The sequence below is a fragment of the Canis lupus genome, chromosome 4 (assembly GCF_003254725.2).
Source record: "Canis lupus dingo isolate Sandy chromosome 4, ASM325472v2, whole genome shotgun sequence".
Classification (NCBI taxonomy): domain Eukaryota; kingdom Metazoa; phylum Chordata; class Mammalia; order Carnivora; family Canidae; genus Canis; species Canis lupus.
The window spans coordinates 40,446,413-40,470,466 of NC_064246.1; the positions used below are offsets into that span (position 1 = coordinate 40,446,413).

The 24,054-nt window shown below is 40.4% G+C and overlaps 2 protein-coding genes across 9 annotated transcripts in view; one reads left to right on the forward strand and one right to left on the reverse strand.

Annotated features, from left to right (window-relative positions):
- The window catches only part of UBTD2 (ubiquitin domain containing 2), a 71,758-nt gene extending 60,702 nt beyond the window's left edge, over nucleotides 1-11,056 (forward strand). For all 6 annotated transcript variants that reach the window (XM_049109136.1, XM_025434553.3, XM_049109137.1 and 3 more), the window contains one exon: nucleotides 8,525-11,056. In XM_049109136.1, the coding sequence (XP_048965093.1) occupies nucleotides 8,525-8,922 (398 nt within the window). In that variant the 3' untranslated portion in view covers nucleotides 8,923-11,056. The remainder of the gene's footprint in view (nucleotides 1-8,524) is intronic.
- EFCAB9 (EF-hand calcium binding domain 9) lies at nucleotides 1,819-23,486 on the reverse strand. 3 transcript variants are annotated; one of them, XM_025434559.3, is made up of 5 exons: nucleotides 23,211-23,232; nucleotides 22,102-22,351; nucleotides 20,294-20,442; nucleotides 18,828-19,004; nucleotides 17,695-17,920 (listed from the first exon to the last, which is right to left on the reverse strand). In XM_025434559.3, the coding sequence occupies exons 2-5, from the start codon at nucleotides 22,157-22,159 to the stop codon at nucleotides 17,771-17,773; spliced, it is 534 nt and encodes a 177-aa protein (XP_025290344.1). In that variant the 5' UTR covers nucleotides 22,160-22,351; nucleotides 23,211-23,232; the 3' UTR covers nucleotides 17,695-17,770. The 3 variants fall into 3 exon arrangements, with proteins under 3 accessions (XP_025290343.1, XP_025290344.1, XP_025290342.1); XM_025434558.3 differs by lacking the exons at nucleotides 17,695-17,920; nucleotides 22,102-22,351; nucleotides 23,211-23,232 and adding exons at nucleotides 1,819-1,963; nucleotides 23,299-23,486; XM_025434557.3 differs by lacking the exons at nucleotides 22,102-22,351; nucleotides 23,211-23,232 and adding an exon at nucleotides 23,299-23,485.
- Between the last annotated feature and the right edge of the window lie 568 nt (nucleotides 23,487-24,054).

Consider the following 24,054-nt stretch of genomic DNA (forward strand, 5'->3'; position numbering starts at 1 on the left):
TCCTGCATGAAGCCTGCTTCTCCCTCTGCCTATGTCTCTGCCTCTCCCTCTCTGTCTCTCATGAATAAATAATTAAAAAAAAAAAGAAAAGCCTTAAAGAATCTAATGAATGACTAACCATAAATTAATTAATAGTATATTAATATATTAATGAATAATCTCCACTCTATCAAAGAAACAAAAATGATTTAGAGTTATAAAATGTAAATTTATCCACTCTTCTGTTGTGGTCACCCACTCCTTTCTTTTCCAATTAGAGCAACAAAAGCCCTGAAATAACTGAGATGGGAGATTTTTCTTGAGTCATAGGCTTCTCTGAAGATCATTGTCCCCTTAGAAATGTGTAAAAATGTTACCCAAGCTCTGTTTTTAAAAATTTATTTGAGAGTGTGTGAGTGAGTCGGGAGGGTGGGGAGAGTGTGTGAGTGAGTCGGGAGGGTGGGGCACAGAGACTCCTTGCTAAGCAGGGAGCCCACCATGGGGCTAGATCTCATGACCCACGAGATCATGACCTGAGCCAAAACCAAGAGTTGGATGGTTAACCAAACAAATGCGTCAACCAGGTACCCCTACACAGCTCTTTGTTTTGTTTTGTTTTGTTTTTGACGTTCCATTTATTTATTTGAGAGAGAGGGAATGTAAATATGAGTAGGGGGAAGGAAAGATGGAGAAGCAGACACTACTGAACATGGAGCCCAATGCTGGGCTGATCCCAGGACCCCAAGATCATGACCTGAGCTGAAATCAGACACTTAACCAACTGAGCCACCCAGGTGGCTCCTATACAAGCACTTAATCACTATTTAACCATCATATGGCTTGAGCAATATATACAAACTAAGCTTGATGCTTCTGAAGGCTACAGTCTTAATAGCTAACTTGGCAGATGGGAGCTAAAACTGCTTCTCTTAAAGCCCAACGGTCAGATATAAGCTTAATATAATTCCCAGCAGAGTGTTTACATGAGAGAGACACTTACTAGTTAGTCCTAAAATACTGCTCATTAGAATGAAAAGTAATTGTGATGGCCCTTTTGACATTACTATGATTCAAATTGTAGAGAATCCCAGGAATCCTAAAGCAGTGAACTCTAACTTTAAGAAAGTTTCATCCTTGGGGTGCCTGGGTGGCTCAGTCGGTTAAGCATCTGCCTTTGGCTCAGGTCATGATCCTTGGGTCCTGGATCAAGCCCCACAACAGGCTCCCTGCTCAGTAGGAGTCTGCTTTTCCCTCTCTCTGCACACTCGCTCCTCTCAAATAAATAAATAAAATCTTTTTTATTTTATATTTTTTTTAATTTATGATAGTCACACAGAGAATGAGAGAGAGAGAGGCAGAGACACACACAGGCAGAGGGAGAAGCAGGCTCCATGCACCAGGAGCCTGATGTGGGATTCGATCCCGGGTCTCCAGGATCGCGCCCTGGGCCAAAGGCTGCGCCACCCAGGGATCCCAATAAAATCTTTTTTAAAAAAGAAGTTTGATCTTTTTTATATTGCTATTAGTGAGCTCTCCCCTATACGTCTGATTCTGATATTTAAAACCTGTGTGAGAGGGGAACCAATATTACTCTTTTCAATGGGTATATTATATGTATTAGGCAATTTGGCATTTGCTTTATTATTTAATCTTTCAACAACTTTCTGAGGTAGATACTATAGTCCTGAAGAAACAGACTAAATATGTCCAAAATTAGGGTCTAAATTAAAATGAGTGTGATCACACCAAAGCTGCTATTCCTTGCATCAGATTCACTCCTTTCTTCCAGTCTTCTGTTCCCCCATCAGGCTCAACAGTGGGCTTCCCAAATCATAGACTAACCTGCTGTTTTGTTCCTTTATAGTCTTTTTGTTGTGTCAGTACTCTTGTACAACTCAATTATGTGCTTAGGCTTTCCTTTGCCATAGAAAGTCACATTTATTGAAAAAGTCAGAGTTTGTGCCTCTGGGTCAGTTAGAAAAGTCTGAAAAAAAGGAAAAAAAAAGGAATAAAGACTATTTCCACAGGTTTTGGAAAAGACCCCCAATGTGACAAAAGTCTTGAAGTTCCAGGACATGGCCCACTTTGGGGAGGGCAATTTTCTGTATCAGATTGCCAGTGTATTTTAAATACTAAATTTTTCAACTCTATTGAGGTATATTGAAGTGTGCCAAGAGCATATATTTAAAGTGTACAATTTGATCAGCTTTGACTTGTAAACACCCGTGAAACCATCATTACAAGATAACATCTCCTATCTCCAGAAGTTTCCTAATGTAAAAATTGATTTTTACATTACAATTTTAATTTACAAATTAAACGTAGCTATGCAAGTCTCAAATGGCAAAGACATTAAAATTACTGCCGTCTTATAGGACTGAGCATGGAGGAATAAGCAGTGAGACTTTTGAATGCTTAAAAAGACATCTTTTTTTAACCTGAAAGATTATTTGAGAAAGAGTTCCTGGCATTTAGTAAAGATACTCTTATTTTTTGGCATATAATCTAATTTTATCTTTATAATTTTCTTGTGAAATATTTTGACACCTAGTTTAAAAATAGCCACAGAAAACCGTTGACCAAGGAAAAGAGAATATCTGAGCCAGTCATCTAGATAGAAGGTAAATAAAAACTTCAGAAAATTATGTATGAAATTAGAACAGAAGGTGGAGCCTTGGCAGCTTCTTACTATCATGGGGAGATGTCAGGGCTTCCTGACGTGGGGAGGCAATGCCCTGGCAGTTGTATATCTTGGTGCCCATCTGTTTCTGCTAGGACTTGAAGCCTATGGTGGGTTTGTGAGAAGGGGAAAAAGACAATTCCTTCCACAGAGGCCACTTGGTGAGAAGTGTGAGCAAGCCTGACTGGAGCTTCTTTAGAGCTGGTAAGGAATTACTAAATGAAGTACACTCTCAGTGACCAGGGGGTAGTGAGTAAAAGCCTTCTAGGGGTGTGTGGGTGGTACAGTCAGTTAAGTGTCAGACTTTGATTTCAGCTTAGGTCAGGATCTCAGGGTCATGAGATGGAGCCTGTGTCTGCTTTGCACTGAGCATGGTGTCTGCTTGAGATTCTCTCTCCCTCCCTCCCTTTCCTGCCTCTTCCCTGTGCACATGCATTCGCGTACATACGTGCACACACTCTCCTTCTCTCTCTCTGTCTCTCAGATCTTTTTTTAAAACTCCTTTTAGGGACACCTGGCTGACTCAGTGGTTGAGCTCAGGGCATGATTCTGGGTTACCAGAATCTAGTCCCACATCAGGTTCACTGTGAGGAGTCTGCTTCTCCCTCTGCCTGTGTTTCTTCCTTTCTCTGTGTGTCTCTCATGAATAAATAAATAAAATCTTAAAAAAAAAAATAGAAAAATGTCTACATTACCAACTTTTTTTTTTTTTTTTTTAATAGAAAAGGGGATGCATAAGAGACGGGTCAAAGGGAGGGAAGGGCAGAGGGAGAGAGAGAATCTTAAGCAGGCTCCACGCCCAGTGCAGCCCTATGTGGTACTCCATCTCATGACCCTGAGATCATGACCTGAACCAAGATCAAGAGTCGAAGGCTTTAACCAACTGAGCCACCCAAGAGCCCTTATGTTATCAGCTTTTATTTCTAAAAATTTTTAAATAAATTTTATTTGTCAGAGCACAAGGGTGAGTGACAGGCAGAGGGAGAGGGAGAAGCAGGCCCCCGCTGAACAGAAAGCTAGATGTGGGGCTAAAGCCCAGGACCCCATGATCATGACCTGAGCTGAAGGCAACACACTTAAGCAACGTAGCCATCCAGGCGCCCCCATTATCAACCTTTAAAGTGGTTCTTCCCCTCTTGTGTTTGAACACACAAGCGGGTTTTTTTGTGTTTTTTTAAGATTTAATTTATTCATGAGAGACACAGAAAGCAAGGCAGAGATATAGGCAGAGAGAGGAGCAGGCTCCATGCAGGTTGCCCAATGTGGGACTCGATCCCCAGGGCTCCAGGATCACGCCCTGGGCTGAAGGCAGGCGCTAAACCGCTGAGCCACCCAGGCCTCCCAAAGGCTTTCTTTAAGGAAAACCCTCCCACCTAAAAACTGTGCCCTGTTCACTCATACTTCTCAAATACAGCAGATGAGACCCTAACAGCAGATGAGACTGTAACAGTACTATGTCTACTTTGTTGGTACATTTGGTAGCCTCACAGCACTGAAACTTAGTTGCCATTCTCTTTTGTCTCATCTTCCAGTTCCTTCTTTGACCTTATGTTGTTGGTGGACTGCATTTAGACTAGTGGATTCGTTCCTTGTGATTCATGTTTGGCTTTTCATCCCTCTAATACTTGTCCTCTGCCTTTCTCCCTGCCATGTCCATTTCCTTCTTCCCATTGAGTAAGTATATCACTAACCCAGGAACCAGCCCCTATGGTTTTATCCCTGTGCAATACATTTACTTCTTCAGGAATCCAATTATTTCACTCTCTCATTTATTGTGTCTGACCCTGGACGAGTTATTTCTCTCTGCTTCAGTTTTCTTGTTTGCAAAATGAGATAGATTGACCATAGAGGGCCATTGTGAGAAATGTTAATGTATGCCAAGTGCTCAGAGCCAGAACTAGTAAACACACTTAAATATTTGCTTTTATGTTCAGACTTGTACATTTGAGATTATTACTCTACTGCTTTTTAACCTTTTCCTGATACGCTTTTTTTGCCTTTTTTTTAAAAAAGATCGATTCATTCATTCATGAGAGACACAGGGAGAGGCAGAGACACAGGCAGAGGGAGAAGCAGGCTTCCTCTGGGGAGCCCAGTGAGGGGACTCGATCCCGAAACTCTGGAATCACCTAGAGCTACCCAAGTGTCCCCTGATGTACTTTTTCATATACTTGCACGTAATTCAGTTGAAGTATCTCACCAAACCTGAAGCAGTTAAAAGCTAAGCAAGAAATCTTGTAACCCTAAATTCTGTGTCACTCTCATTTCCTTTTTAGGTGATTCTTCTTTACTTTTTGTTTTCCATTATGCATAACCTATCATTAGGTCTGGCCAGTGACCACTGATTCTCTCAAATCCATTTCTTTCTGTTACAGTAGTCAGGCAATCATTTTAGCAGGTCCCCTTGGTTCCAGTCACTCTCCTTTTAAGCTTTGTCTTGTTCACCTGAAACATTGTTTGGCATGTAACAGGCACTCAGTATTTGTTCGGTGAATGACTCATGTACTATATCAGCCACCTGTAATAATTTCCTGTAGTATGAAATCTAAACACCTGAACCCTTCTATCATGTTTTTACTACTATCTAGTAATTTCACATAATCAATTCTCTATTCACTTCAGCAAAACCACTTGCTATTGTTTTCCTACTTGTACTAATTCTTGTTCCCTTATCATTCTTACTTTTTTTTTTCATTCTTACTTCTTGAGATGCCTTTTATTTCTATTCTGTGTTTTGCCCAGAACACACTATTTCTATAGAATTTCTCCTCCTTTGCTCTACCAACTTTAGTCACTCTTCTGTTGTGTGATGTCTCAGTTGTTGTTTTTTTCCAGTGTATTAATTCTTAAAATCTGGTGGGTATGCTATCTCCGCTTGCCTCAATTAGAAGTTTCTGAGGATCAAGAACAATGTTGTCTCTCTTGTAACCTTTTCTCCTCAGAGCTAGTGGTATACCTTACACTCTTCCAGGTGTTTAGTAAATGTTCATGCAGCAATTCCATGGAATATGAAGATTCTTTTCTAGTGGTTTTAATGAAGGTCTAAAGAGGTTATGTATTAGAGGTCACTATTAGCAGAGCAGTTTTGTCTTTACTGAAGAGATATGGGGGTAGTAATTTGTGGAGAATTGGGGGTATACCGTTCAAAAGGGTCTGGACCTACAGAGGAGTCGCTCTGCTCTGAGTAGGTAATTCTAACATAATAATTCAACTGTGGGCCGTATTGTAAGCAAAGATTGTTTTTACTGATAATTTATAGTCCCAGATATTTAATTTGGGGAGAGAATAACCCATAAAACTATACCTTAAAATGTAACTAAGTCATATCTGCATCTGGTTGGACTTTTCCCCTATTTAATTATTTGGACCATGTTTATAAGAGATTATAATTTGACAGAAGTGAGGAAAAGAGTAAATAAGCCAGAAAACTTCATGTTAAATAAAATGCAAGTTACCTTTTCCCAAAATATTAAAATATGGGAGTTAAGCAATATGAAGTCTGGGTAGCTTATTTCCAGCATCATAGATATGAGCACTGCCTGAGCTAGACTAAGAAGATAGGCCATCTACTGGCGCATAGTCTGTGGAATTTTCATTCTCACCCATTTGAGATCTGAAAACTGAATTCCTAGCTTGCTGGGCTGAAGGGCAGAATTAAAAGATTGTTTTCCAGGGAGGCCTGGCTGGCTGAGTCAGTAGAGGATGAGCTTCTTGATCTTGGGATCATGAATTTGAGCCTCACGTTGGTAGTAGAGTGTACTTAAACAAATAAAATATCTTCCTTTACGGTATTATCTTTAAAAGGGGCAGGGGGAATGAATGAGTGAACTGGCAGATGATGCCTAAAATTAGTTTTATGAAAAAGAACTGCCTTCTGTTGTGATGAGGAAGTGGGTATTCATATCTAGGAAGAGCCAAAGTGCCTATTTGGTTATACGCTTGTTTTGAAATTGGCATGCACTCATGTTGTATGTAGCACTGAATAAAAGCTGCTTGGACATCTCTAGTCCTTTTCTAGAGAGACTAACAATGTAAGCTGTCTTTTAGTGCAGACATCATTCTGCTTTTGGTTTGATTGCTTTTGTCTATAGTCCTATTTTATATCTATCGTGGTACTGAAGATGAAGCATATGCACACCTGGAAATCCCTTTAGAGGTTTTCTTCTGTCTCATTTTGCTAATTGAGAAGGATATTACAGGTTAAAGAATATTGTTCAAAGTTGCACAGCTAGTTAATAGCAAGGCTGGGAGTTTCATCTTGGTCTACAAATTTCAAAGGCAGTAATTTGGAATGGTGATTGTCTACAAGAATGCTTTTCCAGCAGAACATTGCTTTTATACTTATCAGGCTGACCATACTATCAGTGAATCTGTGGGACATGTATCTGAGGTGTTTCCTCAATAGAGGTGTGATGAGTCTTTCATGAACTCTCCACATTCTCTTTCCTAGTTCTTCTGGTGGCCAGCCCATCTGGAAGACACTGTAGATTTCTTTGCCTCAGGACTAGGCTGTATAAATAGTAAAGGTAGGACAACTGACTATACCTGTATTTATAAATAGCACTGGTACGGAGGTATGATGGTTGCTTGTTAGGGAACTGCTGGTGCTCACAACAGTGCTTTAAGTATATCCATTTCTGCAGTGTCCTAGGATTCACATTATTTAGTGAACAGGGAGATTCATGTGTGTTATACTTGGTGACTGAATTCTTACTCTAGCCCATCTTCTGTAATATAGAAGACAGACTGATTGAAGCTATGCTGTACTAGTGACTATTACAGTCTCATTTTGGGTGCATTGTATTTTCAGCCTATTGATAGTGACCACAGAGAGATCATCAGTTCATTAACTTATTTGTTCATTGATAACTGTTTCTCAGTGTCCCTACCGCCCACACTCATTAGCCTATATGTGAGTGTTTTGAATATGTTAGATGTTTAGATGTTTTTGTTTTTTATCAACCAGCTGACATTAATTTTCAATTTTGAGTAAAGGACATATGAGTAACCTTGTAAGAAGGCATTCATTAAGAATGCTTTCAAGCTTCCTGAGGGAAGTCCTGGTAATTATAATGGAGTTTATGCTTTATTTAAAAAATCAGCCATTAATACCTTCTTTTAAACCACAAATGCTTTTTTTTTCTCTCCCCTAAGCTATCTGATTATAAACTTCATACCCCTTTTATTCTTCCTTTTTAACCCATAGCTCCTCTGTAACAGACTGACTGATTGGGGTTAAATAAACCCCTCAGTCATTTCTGTGGCAATTATGCTAATGAGACTCATCTATATACTAGGAGCCAGAGCAGCTAGTAGGCTTGTCACCTCCAGTTTGTGGTCTCTGACAAAAGATAAAAGACTTTTGACCAAGTATTTAAGAAGTCAAGGCAGTAAGGAAACTGCTCGGGAACACATGTTATGGTGAACTGAACTTAGGGATCCTTTTTTTTTTTTTTTTTGCTTTTTGTGGTTGTTAAAGTCACTGATCCATTTCTTTAAAAAGGTATCGCAATGCAATTTGAATATCTCCTTAATTTGGTCCAAGCATCAATATTAGTAATTTTGAGTTTTGTGTGCTTTCTTTTCTTTTATCATTTAACAAAAGTGTGAATGAGGTATGAAATGACTTTGAAAAGGTGAGGATAAGGAGCTAGGGTCCTGGCTATGGTAAAATTAGATAAACACTCCAATGTACTGGTTATGGGCCTTAATGAGGATCATTGCAAAACAGCTGGCAATGATTGGCCTTACATTTTTTTCACGACAGTGGCAAGCTAGCAAGAGGTTTGAGCATTTTACAAAGTGTGAATAAAACTGTGTTCATGTAGATGAAGCTCTTGTTCCTCCTATCTTCTCTTTCTGAAGGTGCACTCACAGAGTGCTATGATGAACTGGGCAACAGATACCAGCTTCCAGTCTACTGCTTGGCACCACCAATCAACATGATAGAGGAAAAGAGCGACATAGAGACTCTGGATATTCCTGAGCCACCACCCAATTCTGGATATGAATGTCAGCTCCGTTTGCGCCTTTCCACAGGCAAAGACCTCAAACTTGTGGTCCGCAGCACAGACACAGTATACCACATGAAGAGGAGGCTACATGCAGCAGAAGGAGTGGAACCGAGTAGCCAGCGATGGTTCTTTTCTGGCAGACCTCTCACCGACAAAATGAAGTTGGAAGAGCTGAAGATCCCAAAGGACTATGTTGTACAAGTTATCATGAGCCAGCCTTTGCAAAACCCAACACCAGTTGAGAACTGATTGGTCCTATTGGCTGGTCCCAAGATCCCTCCCACTCCTTTTTATTGTTATCGTTGTCATTTCCTACTCTATGGCGTGAAATTTATTTTCACTGCTCTGAATTCCGTATGAATGGATTTAGTTCTGAGGAATTACCAGTGAAAAATTCCATCTGTGATGGAGACCAACAAAAATAATTAATAAAACACAAAGAGCCAGCCTTTGAGACTCATGTAATTACAGTTTCTAATTTGAAAGGCAGTTAAAAAATAGATAACCATTTATTTTAAAACACCCAGCAACAATGTAATGACTATATTTAAATGATTTGGACTGTAAATATAATGTTATGTCCATGAAGAACAGCACCAAGCACCTTGTAAATACAGAATTAAATATATATATTTAATTCTGTCATATATATGTATATATATGTATATATATATACATATATATATCAGAAATCATCAATAACAGTAACAAAATGGGTTTTTTAAAATGGAAACTGAAAAGAGCAGTATTTGAGGGTCACTTCTATTCTGGTCTTAATTCTTTGCTCAATTAATATTTAGCCATAAAGGAGTAGAGACTGGCAAATTGTATTTCAGTATTGCTTTCCCCGTCCTCATATCGTCAGCTCCTTATTTACACTCACACTAAATTTTGGTGCCTTCCAGCACATTGGTGGCAGGTATCCTTCTGGAACACTAGGCAATAATTTAGTCAGTGCAGTCAGATCTCTGATTTTCAGCTGATACTCAGTTGAAAAGTCTCTCGTCCTTTTGCTGCATAGTTATTTTGAACTGTCTATAACAAGGTTGTTGTTATATCCAGGCTTAGAGGGCCACTACTATATAATACCTTTATTGGTCTACCCTCCTTGGGAGTTCTCAGCGCATGCCCCCAAATGCACTGGGCCAGGGAATGCAAGGAGTCAAGGGCAGGTGTTCCCAATACAATATTAATAAAGTGAATTCTCTCTTCTCCCCCAGTTTGCAGGAAGGGTGTAAAGAAAACCCACTATCTCTGTGCCTGGGAGAACTGCCTATTTTCAGTCTTGTAGAGAAAATTTCAACTCCTGATTTACTGGTATGTTTACAGACGTCACTTAAAAATCAGCGGTGAGACCAAATGATGAAACGTTGCTTTATACGTTAGTGCTTTCCAGTTCACCGTTACCTCTACTTGTGGTGGATGATAGTTTTCCTCTCGCGTCTCTCCTAGCCAAGAGTCAAAATAAGAGCCATCTGCATAATAGATGAGAGGACTGAAAAAGCTCGTGAGGGCACCTGATTATCTCATACTGTGACTGGAATAAAGCTGCCAAGGGTTATATTTAATTTGGGGCCTTTGAAAAGTTAGTTCCAGAAAGGAGAGGGGGGCTGTCACATAATCCTTGTGGCCCCGAGACTCTGTGAGTTGGCAAAGTTTAGGCAAGAAGGTACTCACACTGCTCTCAGTTGGGAAATAATCAGACCTCCACACTAGTTTAGATGTGAAGCACTATTATTAATTTTAATGGCAAAATGAAACTGCTAATTAGTTTAAATGTAAAGTTTAAAATGGTATTACATTTCTTATAGCCTGATTAAACATAATATCTATCATTGTAACTTTGTTTCTGAGAGCTTTAACTACTTCCCTTTCTTTATGCAATCATTTTAAAGATTGTGGCTACATTCAATTGAGGGTTGCTGATAATTGAATCTAAATTCAAGAGACAACAGCAATGTTAATTCCAAAGGAGTATTTTTATATTTGGAGGTGGAAGTTTGAGGGTGTTTGAATATAATGGCCCTGTTATCAAAGAGTATTTATATGCCACATTGAATAGCAACAGCTCTCAAAGTTTGACAACTGGAAAAGTGTTCAAACCTATTTTTCGTCAGTTAAATTGGGTGATTATCATCAATAATCTAGGATTGCTAAGTTTTTTTGGTTTGTGTAGAATTTGAGCTCTCTTAAGAATTTATTTTGTTTTAAAGGTACATATTACTTTGCGTAACTATTTTCTGGGCATGTTTAACTAACCTGGGTGAGAAAACCATGGTGCTGTTTAATGTAAATAGATTGGTATAAGATTGGACCAATACTTGATGTGTACAATTTTAGTATGTAGGGTTTTTGTGCTTTTTAAAAAAAAATGTTCAATTTTTCTCTTTGTCTTGGCCTTTATTCTGGGTTTTTAATTGTTACTCTCTACATAAGGATAATCTGCCTCATTCTAATAAACCTCTAAAAAGGTTTTTCTTCTTTTTAAAAACTTCAATAAACAACCAGTTCATCATCACCAGACTTAGGTTCTGCTGTGCCAAACCCATACATGGTTATTCAAAGGTATGCTTTTTTTTTTTTTTTTTTTCAAAGGTATGCTTTATCTTCCACATTGAAATCTTGGTCTAACGTAGGCTGGTTTTTGTTTTTGTTTTTGTTGTGTTTTTTGAGAGTCATGCCATAAATCAGAACTCCTAATTCAGTTTTCTAGAAGCACTGAGCTCATTTTTTATCCACTTTGGATCAAAGTGGCAGGGTTTGATCATTTTTTATTTAAAATAGGTGGTACAGGGATCCCTGGGTGGCGCAGCGGTTTGGCGCCTGCCTTTGGCCCAGAGCGCGATCCTGGAGACCCGGGATCGAATCCCACATCGGGCTCCCGGTGCATGGAGCCTGTTTCTCCCTCTGCCTGTGCCTCTGCCTCTTTCTCTCTCTGTGTGTGACTATCATAAATAAATAAAAATTTTTAAAAAATAATGAATAAATAAATAAATAAATAAAATAGGTGGTACATATGCATGGTGAGCAAATCCAAACATACCAAAGTGAAAAGTCTCTCTCCAATCCCCAGATGTAACAACTGTTAGTACTTTTCTGGGTGGTAAAAGGATACTCCAGCTTGAGCATGAATCAGAATTACCTAGAAGGGATCTGAAAACAAAGATTGCTAGACTTATCTCCCAGGGGTACCACATCAATAGGTTTGGATGGGACCTTATAATTTGAATTTCTAAGCAGTCTCAGTTATTGCTGCAACCGGTCTGTAGATTCACATGGCGAGAGCCACTGTTCAGGTATACATTGAGTATATTCACCTACCCTACCCTGTTTTTTCCATAAATACATAGACAATTCACCTTGATTTCTCTTGGAATGGCATCATTCCTCTTATGTCTGCCCAGTCTTGCATTGTCTGGAGTACCCCTTATTTCAGACTTAATTTTGGTCAGTTTGGCTACTTGGAATCTTGCTACTGTAAACCATGCTGCCATGAAATGCCCTTTTCTACAGCTACATCATTGTGTCAATGTACATCTATAGAATGTACTTCTGAAGAGAGAATTGTTTGATAAAAAAAATATACATTTAGACCGTAGATACACAATTGCCCTCCAAATAGATTTTACCAATTTAATACTATAGCAATATGATTGCTCTTATTTTCTTACATATGTTAACCAACATATTGATCTTTGACAATCTAAGTAAAAATCTGTGTCCTGTGGTCTTTGTATATTTTCTTTGAAGTACAGCATTTTATTGTATATTTTAGGCCTTTTTTTTTTCCTGTGAATTGTCTGTGTTTGCTCATATTTCTGGTGCACTTTGGTCTTTATTCTCTTGATTTGTGAACACTCTCTTTTTTAAGGAAATTAAGTCCTTTTCTATCATGTGTTACCATTTGTTTTTGGTTTTGTATAATTTACCATGTGCAAATTTTAAGTTTAGCTTGGTTGGATCTATCAGACTTGTATTTTATGGCTGTAGGGTTTTCTTCTTTACTTCAAAAGGTCTTACCCACTCAGATTATAACTTTTTTTTTTCTCATGTTTTTAGCATTTCTTTTATGGCTTCATTATCTGGAGTTATTTTGGCACAAGGAATAGAATAGCAGCCCAGATTTGTTTGTTTATTCGTTTGTTTTTGTAGGTGGCTAGCTAATCCCACTTTTCCTGATACTATTTACTAAATCAATTTTCATTGGTCTTTTTCCCCACTGAGGTGGGAAAAATCACTCTTATTTTATGACAGCTTTTAAGAATAATTTCTTATTATTGAACAAATTAGCAAATGTAACTGTTTCAACCTCAATTTCTCAAATACTATGATTTAGTATTTTGACTTAACAGAAAAGAGAAAAAAGAGGAGTGTAGCTGATAACTTCCCTTGTAGTAACTGGTCTCCTGTGATATCTGTTCTCTGGCTCTGTGAGGGCTATTCATGTTGGGTACTGCCCATTTTGGCAGATGTCAGCAGAATTCATTTGGCCTTTTCTGGTCTTGGTTTTTGGTGTGAGGCAAGGGATGATATAATATAGGAGAGCTAGGGACTAGTGGAAGATAAATGATTTCACTTTGCTTAGCTTCCTCTAAAATTCTTTCCTCTTTATAGTTGATATAGATTGTGGAGGGACCAGTCCTGTAGTGCTGCCCTCAGCCCAGCCTGCTCTTCACCTGCTCCTCTGCCCATTGCTTAGGCCCCTGAACAAGGGGCGTGCTTTGCTGAGGCATTCTAATGGAACTGTGACATAGTAATACTATGGCATGTTAACACCATCCAAACACCTTAAAAAAAAAACACCTAAATATACTTGGTCTAACTGAGCTCTACCTTAAGAACACAGTGGAATAACTCACTGTGGAAATAATGAAACTTAATTGAAACATCTGCAGGCATACCTCACAAACAAATTTTTTAAAACCTTAAGTCACTAATGTAATAGAGGAAAAAAGTCCAGAAGTGTAGATATTGAGATTGTTTTCTTTGTTGTACTTCTAGTCCCAAAGAGAGTCACTTTACCAATGCTATTGAATTTTAGTTTTTACACAGTGTCAGTTGGGACCCATCCAAACTAAATACTCAGTTTCCTGATTCCATTCTAGAACTGCACAGTTGATGAAAATTAAAAAACAAATCTGTCCACTTGTTTTATTTTCTTATTTTTATTTTTTATTTTTATTTATTTATGATAGTCACACAGAGAGAGAGAGAGACAGAGACAGAGACACAGGCAGAGGGAGAAGCAGGCTCCATGCACCGGGAACCCGATGTGGGATTTGATCCCGGGTCTCCGGGATCGCGCCCTGGGCCAAAGGCAGGCGCCAAACCGCTGCGCCACCCAGGGATCCCTGTCCACTTGTTTTAGAGAGAAGGGAAGGTAGCACAGGAGGGGGAGGGAGGGAATAAGAATCCTCAAGATGATTCAGCACTGAGTGCAGAGCCCAATGTAACAAGGGGCTCAGTCTCAGGACCTGGAGCTCAGGATTCCTGCCAAAATCAAACAGTCAGATGCTCAACCAACTGAGCCAAGCCAATTGCCCCTGAAAATACTATTCAAAGGATTTTTTTTTTTTTTGAATCTGATAATTGGATATGATACCTTTTTTTTTTTTTTTTTTTTTTTAGCATTTAAAAAAATTTTTAAGGGGATCCCTGGGTGGCGCAGTGGTTTGGCGCCTGCCTTTGGCCCAGGGTGTGATCCTGGAGACCCGGGATTGAATCCCACGTCGGGCTCCCGGTGCGTGGAGCCTGCTTCTCCCTCTGCCTATGTCTCTGCCTCTCTCTCTCTCTATCATAAATAAATAAAAATTTAAAAAATAAAAAAAATAAAAATAAATTTAAGATTTTATTTATTTATTCATGACAGACACAGAGAGAGAGAGAGGCAGAGACACAGGCAGAGGGAGAAGCAGGCTCCATGCAGGGAGCCCAATGCAGGACTCAGTCCCAAGTCTCCAGGATCACACCTCCGGCTGAAGGTGGCACTAAACCACTGGTCCACCCGGGCTGCCCCATGATACGTTTTTTTAAAAGATTTTATTTATTGGAGAGGCAGAGGGAGAGGGAGAAGCAGGTTCCTTGCTGAGCAGAGAGCACAACGTGGGGCTTGATCCCAGGGCCCCGGGATCATGACCTGAGCAGAAGGCAGCCGCTTAATCGACTGAACCCAGGTATCCCCCATGATACCTGTTATAGTCACCCTGGTGATTTCCAGGGAGGAGGGGGAACTCATTCCTGAGACTTCAGTCATTTGATTGTTGATTGTAAATTAAGTTGAAATAATTGAATACATTTTTTTAAAGATTTTATTTACTTATTCATGATAGACACAGAGAGAGAGAGAGAGAGACGCAGAGACACAGGCAGAGGGAGAAGCAGGCTCCATGCCGGGAGCCCAACACAGGACCCGATCCCGGGACTCCAGGATGGCGCCCTGGGCCAAAGGCAGGCGCCAAACTGCCGAGCCACCCAGGGATCGCCAAATTTTGACTAAATTTTAAACTAAAATTTAAAGTAATGTATTCAGGGGATCCCTGGTGGCTCAGCGGTTTGGCGCCTGCCTTCGGCCCAGGGCATGATCCTGGAGTCCTGGGATTGAGTCCTCCATCGGGCTCCTTGAATGGAGACTGCTTCTCCCTCTGCCTGTGTCTCTGCGCCTCTCTCTCTCTCTCTCTCTCTCTCTCTCTCCCCCCCTTGTGTCTCTCATTAATAAATAAATAAATAAAATCTTTTTAAAAAATTTAGTCAAAATTATAACCTAAAAGACATTATCTTCGACTTTCCCCTCTCCCTTCTTACTCCATTCTGACACAGTAAAAGGTATAGTATCTTCATTGCTTTAGAGATGGTGTCTGTAAAAAATATATATGCCATGGTTACTTTTATATATCTCAGGAATGTTACTCTTGAAAAATGGGAAAGAAGCCTTTTTAAGACCTCGTTATAGGTTCTCCTCCTACAACTATGCGTAGATCTTAGGCTTGTCTGCCAGCAAAAACCATCTAGGATTCCAGAAAAGAGATAGAAATCTATCCCAAGATAAGATTAATGGCAAGGCCCTTTGAAGGATGACAGATTTCCAACTGCCATTTTCCAGGCAAATAATACTAGTCTATCAGTTCAATACTGTCTGTAGGTGTAGTAGTGTTCATGCTTGTTTTCCAGAAGGTATTCTCCTTAGAGAACTACTGCAAACTTTTCTCCAAATCAGAGGAAGAGAGGAGCACTGTTCTGAGCTACTTTGCATCTTAAATATAAAGTGTTCATAGTGATGAACATGATTTCTGTTCTTACAAGTTTTACTTACCAATGACAATTTTAGATAAGCAATATTCTTTTCTATTGCACATTGACAGTGATTTTTGATGGCATTAGGTAACTCTGGAACTCTGAATGCCTTATGGTCAGTTATATTGCATAACCAATCCTTAAGAAATTCTCGGTTTATGGTAAATGAGCTGTACCTCTTTAATTGCCAAACTTGTTCCCCAGAAGTTTATGGTAGAAGGAAATGTGGTAATTAGCATTATGCAGAAAGGATTTCTGAGCCAGTAAAATGCTGACTTGAAACCTTTTTTTATTTTTATTATTTTTTAAAAGATTTTATTTATTCATTAGAAACAGAGAAAGGCAGCGACAAAGGCAGAGGGAGAAGCAGGCTCCATGCATGGAGCCCGATGTAGGATTTGATCCTGGAACCGTGGGATCACACCCTGAGCCAAAGGCAGATGCTCAAAACCGCTGAGCCACCCAGGCATCCCAAAATATTTTCTTGAATAAAGATTTTATGTATTTATTTGAGAGAGCAAGCACATGCATGAGTGGAGGGAGAGGGAGAGAGAGAAGCAGATTCTCCACGAGCAGGGAACCTGATGAGGGTCTCTATCTCAGGACGTCTGGTCTGGATCATGACCTGAGCCACAGGCAGACACTTAAGTGACAGCCACCCACGTGCCCTGCTGGCTTGAAACTTAGACTGCTAAAATTGAAGTAAGTTACTCAGATCCCTTGATCTGAGCACAGGCATCTAATTGACTTTGAATCTGAACCATAGTCCTACCACTAGTATGCCATATTTTGGGGAAAGGCTCTTTATTTCTCTAGGCCTTAATTTCCTCACCTGTAAATTCTAGATAACATCTGATTCACAGGGATATGAATATTATAAATGACTTCATGCATCTAAAGCGCCTGCCTAACACATAGCAAGCATTTACTAAATGATAGTTATCACCATTAATATCACACTACATTCAGGTTGGGAGGACTCATGAGTCCCATGCTAAAAACAATTGAAAATTATTCAAGGCATTAATTATACAAAATTAAAATTATACAAGGGCATATAATAATTATTCTACCCTAGTAGATTTGTACAGTTCCTTAAGCATCTAACTTTGTAATTTAGGTCCTAGGAAGAACATAGCTCCATATCCCTAAAATCTGTTTCCCTGACAGGTAGAGGCACATCACTATTTACCAATTTACAGTGCCTTGCATACAAGTGGTTTTAGCTTAATTGAGAGAATGAATAGAAAGGATTCTGAGCATATTGAACCGCTGCTGACAAACAGTAGGAAACCATCACTGTCTTTCAGCTGTTCAGCTCCAGACAGTGTTTGTAATTATTTGGATATACCTTTTGAATAGTGTTGATCTGAAAACCAGCAGCAGAATTAAGACATGTCCGGGGTGAGGGGGGCATGTCCACAGAGAAAGTGGTTTCTTCACATTACATTATTGTGAAGTCAATTAGTTATTCAAGGGGCACCTGGTGGTTCAGTGGTTGAGCGTCTACCTTTGGCTTAGGTGGTGATCCCAGAGTCCTGGGATCGAGTCCCGAATCTGGCTCCCCCCAGGAAACCTGCTTCTCCCTCTGCCTATGTCTCTGCCTCTCTCTGTGTCTCTCATGAATAAATAAAATCTAAAGAAAAAAAAGTTATTCAAGTTAAGAACCTGCTGATGGAAGAGCACTCATTTGAACCTTTTGTGTATAAAAGCCAATGTAAAAATACCCACTTAGATTTTCTAAATTTATTTTTAGACATGTTAACAGTTGTGATTATTTATATTCTACTTTCAGATATATTTATTCCTAAAAAAGTTTTGAGCTCAAAATAAAGCGATGTGGCCTTTTCTTTTTGAGTGGAGCCGTTTTCCCTTGCTCTTTCTCTGCTTTCTGCTTCTCCTGGTATTTGTCCATGGTGAAGATAGTAAACAGCTTAAATTCCTTGTAATTAAGACGCTTTTGTTGGGGAAAAGAAAGAAAAATTATTTCAGGAACGATTTGATACTTTGTTTCGAATGACAGCAGGATTGTAATCATTTCTCATTGAAAAACTTGGAAATTTGAAGAGCCTGGGTAATTAGGACATAATTATAGACTGATGGTAGTCTAGGAGCTGGAAACAGAGGGTCTATTGTACATTCTAAAGAAACCATGGGTCACTTATTTGTACTGTGTCCAGGCCAGATGCTTCACGCTGGCACCTGAGAGGTTCTACGGCGTATGATCCATCTGTTTCAACCTTAGCTCCCACTTGCTTCCCCAACATAGACGTCTTCTTTTGTTTTTTTAATTAAAAGATATTTTATTTTATTTTATTTTATTTTATTTTATTTTATTTTATTTTTTTAAGTAAAGGCTCTATGCCCAATGTGAGGCTTGAATTCACAACCCTGAGATTAAGCGTCATGTGCTCCACCAACTGAGCCAGCCAGGGCCCCAGAGACTTCCTCTTTACATAGATAGGCAGAATCCAGGGTCTACACCATAGTTATTTTCTCTTAGGATTCTCTTAGGCTTATGTGTTCCCATCATAGACTTTCTCTCTTTCTACTTACTTATATCTATAAACCCTTCCTCCAATGTCAACGCCTGCCATATTAATATATTTACTTCTCTAAACTTCTAAACAAAATTTTCTTCTCTAAGCTTCTGTAATTCTGCATCCATTTTATATGACACTTAGTCCTCTCTCTTCATGGGCCTATAAATCTCTTTGAGTGTTTTCTGATCCCAGTGCCAGGACACACTCAAGCCAGTTTTAATCCACCCTTCTCCCCACCCAGGTCTATTGTGGAGAGTAGGACATTATCTCTGCCTTTGGACAGAAAGGCTGCCAGGTCACACTTAAGGAATCTGCACTTACACGATCACCTGTGATGTCAAAGTCATGGTAGAGCTCTCTGAGTTCCTGTTTTTTAATATTGAAGAGAAAGTTGTACATGTGGAAGTGGTCTGCACCAATTCTCAGCTCCCCATCCAGGTCAAGCAGCTCAAAAACAGGCCGGGAATGACGGAAGATAAATTGCTCTTCCAAGTGGTTCTATTGAGAGAAATACATAATACAAGGAACAGTGTTGTTGGTGCTGCTTTCTAAACTTGGGCTGCATCAAGACTATATCATCACTTATCCATTTCCTAGAGAGCTAAAAGCAAAAGGCAGAATCCTAGAAGCACAGGGTTGAAAGCTTTCTATGGTCAATGTATCATGTCCTGCTTAAGCACCTGCATTCAAGGGGAACTTAGGCCACCTGTTGCCATCTGCTAGACAGAACCCTTGTCACTAAAATGCATTTCCTTATACTCAGTGAAAATGTACTTGTGAGGGGTGTCTGGGTGGCTCATTTGGTTAAGTGTCTGCCTTCAACTCCGGTGATAATCCTGGGGTCCTGGAATCAAGCCCAGGTCAAGCTCCCTGCTGAGGCAGGCAGTGTGATTCTCTCTCCCCCTGCCCCTGCCTTAAATAAATAAAATCTTAAAAAAAAATCTACTCCTAGGGGCGCCTGGGTGGCTCATCAGTTAAACATCTGCCTTCGGCTCAGGTCATGATCCGGGGATCCTAGGAATGAGCCCCGATGTCAGGCTCCCTGTTCCATGGGGAACCTGCTTCTCCCTCTAATCTCTGACCCTCCCCCACCATTTCTCTTTTCTCTCTCTCTCTCTCCCTCTCTCTCAAATTAATAAAATCTTTTTTAAAAAATATACTTGTGAGACATCATGGCAAGGTGATAAGATAATGAAGACAATTTTCCTTTCCAAGTGGTAAGGAGATGAATACATACACACTGCAAGTGTGTATAAGGTTATGTAGGAACCCAAAGACAAACATTTTTCATTTCCATCATCCATCCCCTTCAGAAAATTCTCTGAGAAAAGCAATCCTTGAGAGAGTGAGGTACTTGGGATTATTCCTGGTGACTCTTTGAGAAGGACGAGGAAAGGGGCCGCCTGGGTGTCTCAGGTTGAGTGTATGCCTTTGGCTCAGGTCATGATCCCGGGGTCCTGGGACTGAGTCCTGCATGGGGCTCCCTGCAGGGAGCCTGCTTCTATCATGAATAAATAAAATCTTAAAAAAAAAAAAAAAAAAAGGACAAGGAAGGGCTGAAGATGGGTAGGGGCAGCAGGGAGAGTGAGGCTGTGTAGCCTGCAAATTTCTAGGTTAGAGATGGACCGTTTAGGAACCAACAGTAGTTCCTTCTCCACTGTTTCCTTCCTGTTTTGAGTGAAAGGAAGACAACTCTGGTGCAGTCTTAATTCAGTACCACCTTTAGCAAGATGCTGTTGGCAGCCAAGCTCTGCCTTCTTTGCCGCAGATCCTGACTTGTTATTCACCTGTTGTGCCAGCAGGATGCAGACCAACATGTAGAACTGGTCAAAACCAATCTCGCCCATAGCATTCCAGTCCAGCATGTTAAACACAATCATGATCTGTGTCCGTTTCCAGCTAGTCACATGACGAAGGAAGTGATAGAACAGCACATCTGTTAAAGTAGGGAGGTGAAGAAGTGGATCGTTTTGAGACCATTCCAGATGCCAAACAAGCGGGAGCCCCATAAATGGCAGCAATGCTGGAAGCTTGCTGACCCGGGAATAGTAATGATCACACGGTCTCTTGCTTTGTCACTACACCTTCCACCATTCCTTGGACCTTAATCGCCCTGGGCTGTGTGACATGCCCTGTGCCCAGATCCATGGAGAATGAGACAGTGGATTGGGCTCAGATCTTCATCCTAACTCATGTGCTTGACTGAGCCAACAGATATGTGTCTGTAACCAAACAAGGTCTGGAGTACTCCTTATACATGAGAGACCTTCGTTCTCACTGGGGACCTAGGACACTTTTCTTGGAGAAGCTGAATTTCACCTGGGTCTTTCACTTGAAATCATGAAAACGAGAAATTTAAAAATAATTTCTATAGAAGTATTGGTATTCCTAATGCTTATGTAAAGCAAATGCATTTGGTTATGGGGCAAATGAGAATCTGGGAACACCTTAGGTGCCAGGTACTTTAAATGTCATGTTTCATTGAACCCTGACACCCCTACAGGGGAAGTGGTATCACACCCTTTTATAATAAGCCTAGATAGTAACTGGTCTATTTCAGTGCTTCTCTAATTGTAATGGGCCTACCATTCACTTGAGAATCTTATAAAAATACAGATTCTGATTTATGAAATCTGGTATTGGACAGAGTCTCTATTTCCAACAAGCCCTCGGTGACATCACTGCCGATGGCCGGTGGACCGCACTTGGAGTGGCAGAGCTGGGATTCAAATGTCCGTCTGAGGGACACCTGCATGGCTCAGCGGTTGGGTGCCTGCCTTTGGTTCAGGCTGTGATTCCTGGGGTTCTGGGATCAAGTCCCGCATCAGGCTCCTTGCATGGAGCCTGCTTCTCCCTCTGCCTCTGTCTCTGCCTCTCTCTGTGTCTCTCATGAAAAAATAAATACAATTAAAAAAACAAACAAACAAATGTCCGTCTGATTCTACAACCTTGCTCTTTCCACAGTGAAGCTGTGTCGTTTGCAGGTTAATACATATATGTTCAATCATATACAGAGAAAAAAATACATAATTTAAAAACCAGGGAGGGTTTTTGCCAGAAATTCCACTCACTGATCATCTGTTTCGAGGAGGACAAGATGGAAGAAACCAATACGGTGACACATTTATATAAGAGTACATGGCTTACAGATTGTATATGCAAATCACCCATGGTAACTTGAGGGATATTGAAATGTAACTTTGTGTACATGTGATATCCCTTTGCCCATTGATTACAGAAACTATCGCCTATGTAAAATACAGCTCCAAAAAATATATACAACATCTATGTAGTTTGGCGCCCCGACTGAGGCTAACTAAGAGCATAGTGAACCGGTCATCACAATGTCATGATTTGAGGGGCATCTGATGGTCTCTGATGTTCCTTCCCTATGGCCCACCAGGTATGAGCACATTATATATATCCACAATGACCTTTGTGCAGTTGCTCCTTCAGAAAAGTTTCAGTGTGGGACTTAGTAGCTACATAGCAAATACTGTTTCTAAAGCAGCTGCCTCTGACTCACTCAAGCCTCTAAAGCCCAAGTCAACTGCCTTCTCAGAAGGCTGTGCCTTCACTGTCTCACCACACTAACCAGTCCCTTGGTGACCAGAGGACAGGAGCATGACTTTGCTTCTTGGGCTTTGCATCATCAGGGAGTGATTTTGTTACTAAGGAGACCAGACTTCTCAGCAAACGTTCCGGTGAGACTATGAGTGTAGGCTTTGGAGTCAAGAAGGCCTGGGTTGCTGTCCCAGCTTCTCTGTTTACAGCCAGGTGCCTTACAGTTGCCTTATCTAGGTCCCGGCAGTTGCAAAGATTTGGTGACATTACTGTGTGTAAATCTATATGTAAAGAGAAAAACAGTCATGAAGTTATGAGAAAATGAAGGTGTCTTTTTATCATTTGTAAAGACTGCATAGGCTCTTAAAAATGTTTATGGAGAGGGTACTTGGATGGTACAGTCAGTGGAGCTCAGCAGGGAGTCTAGATTCTCTCTCCCTCTCCCTCTGTCTCTCCCTCACTCATTCTCTCTCCCTCAAATAAATCTTTAAAAAAAAAAATCTTTATGGAAGAAATACTTTATTCACAAATGGCATTTATTTTCTTCAGATCACAATGAATGGGTAGGATACTATCCTGTATCCGTAAGGATATTATCCAGTCCTTCAAAACAAAACAAACAAGCCTAAAGTATTTTAATCAGTCTTCTGTTAGTTTTTGCATTCGAAGACAGAGTGGAGATCATCTACACTTTCTGGTCACTCTCAAGTACCACAAATTAGAAGGGATCCTGATTGATTCAAAACTCCCGCTTGACAGACTAGAAATCTTGTTAAGGGGGTCTTAAGGGTTAATGTGCGAATGGGGCTCAGCCCCCAGGAATAACTATACTAACAACAAACACTAAGTTCTTACCGTGTGCCAGGCACTGTGCTAACCATTTTCCACACATTATTTTATTTCATTATCTATTTTTTCCCAACCAGGACTTGGGCTTTATGCTTAGAAGCCTCATTTGTGGCTGAGGACAATGACATCTAAAGAGGATGATGACACGTTCTCCAAATCACTAAGAGCCAAGGCTTCGTGCCAGAGCCTGCAACCTTCCCCTCCTCCCTCAACTGCTCCTGGTCTCAGGTCTCTGTTGGCCATTCTCCCCAACCCACACCTCATTTAGAAGATAAAATACATATTTGTCACCAAGGGAGTTTCTGGTTCTGCGAGTTTTCCTGCGAGTTAGTGAAAAGCCAGGTGACCACTCAGAGGAAGCCCTGCTGAAAGCACCGACCATTCAAGGTGTTGTTGTGGTGCACATCGAGAAGGTGAAAATACTCCAGCAAGGCCTTCACATTCCTCACAGACAGCAGGCAGTACAGCTTATCTAGATAGAGGTACCACAGAAACGATCCTTGCTTCAGTTTCATCGTGGCGCTTGCTGGGCTGAAGGCTCTAGCCACCCAGAACAGAACAGAATTCTGCCTTGGAACCAGAATGTTGGACAAAGGGAGCCCTCCCTCGGCAGTAACATCATAGGAAGTGGCCTACGGGGACACCCGGGTGGCACAGTGGTTTAGTCTACCTTCAGCCCAGGGTGTGATCCGGAGTTCTGAGTTTGAGTCCCACCTTGGGCTCCCTGCAGGGAACCTGCTTTTCCCTCTGCCTGTGTCTCTGCCTCTCTCTTGTCTCTCATAAATAAATAAATAAATGAATAAATAAATAAATAAATAAATAAATAAAATCTTAAAAAAAAAAAAAGGAAGTGGCCTATGGTAAGAAACTGAAATGGTTCCCTCTCAGTCCTCTGGCCTTGCTGTCAGTATTATCTTTTTTTTTTTTTTTTTTTAATCTATTGGGATGCCTGGGTGGCTCAGTGGTTGAGCGTCTGCCTTCGGCTCAGGGTGTGATCCTGGGGTCCCAGGATCAAGTCCCACATCAGGCTTCCTGTGAGGAGCCTGCATTCTCCCTCTGCCTGTGTCTCTGCCTCTCTCTGTGTGTCTATCATGAATAAATAAATAAAATCTTTAAAAAAATTTATTGAAAGAGA

Coding starts and splice junctions, on each gene's coding strand:
- EFCAB9 (XM_025434557.3), bottom strand. CDS start 23,434: ATGAAACTGAAGCAAGGATCGTTTCTGTGGTACCTCTATCTAGATAAG. Junction 20,443..23,298: donor CCACAACAACACCTTGAATG/GTCGGTGCTTTC, acceptor CTACTTTAACAG/ATGTGCTGTTCTATCACTTC. Junction 17,921..18,827: donor TTGACATCACAGGTGATCGT/GTAAGTGCAGAT, acceptor CCCCAACAAAAG/CGTCTTAATTACAAGGAATT.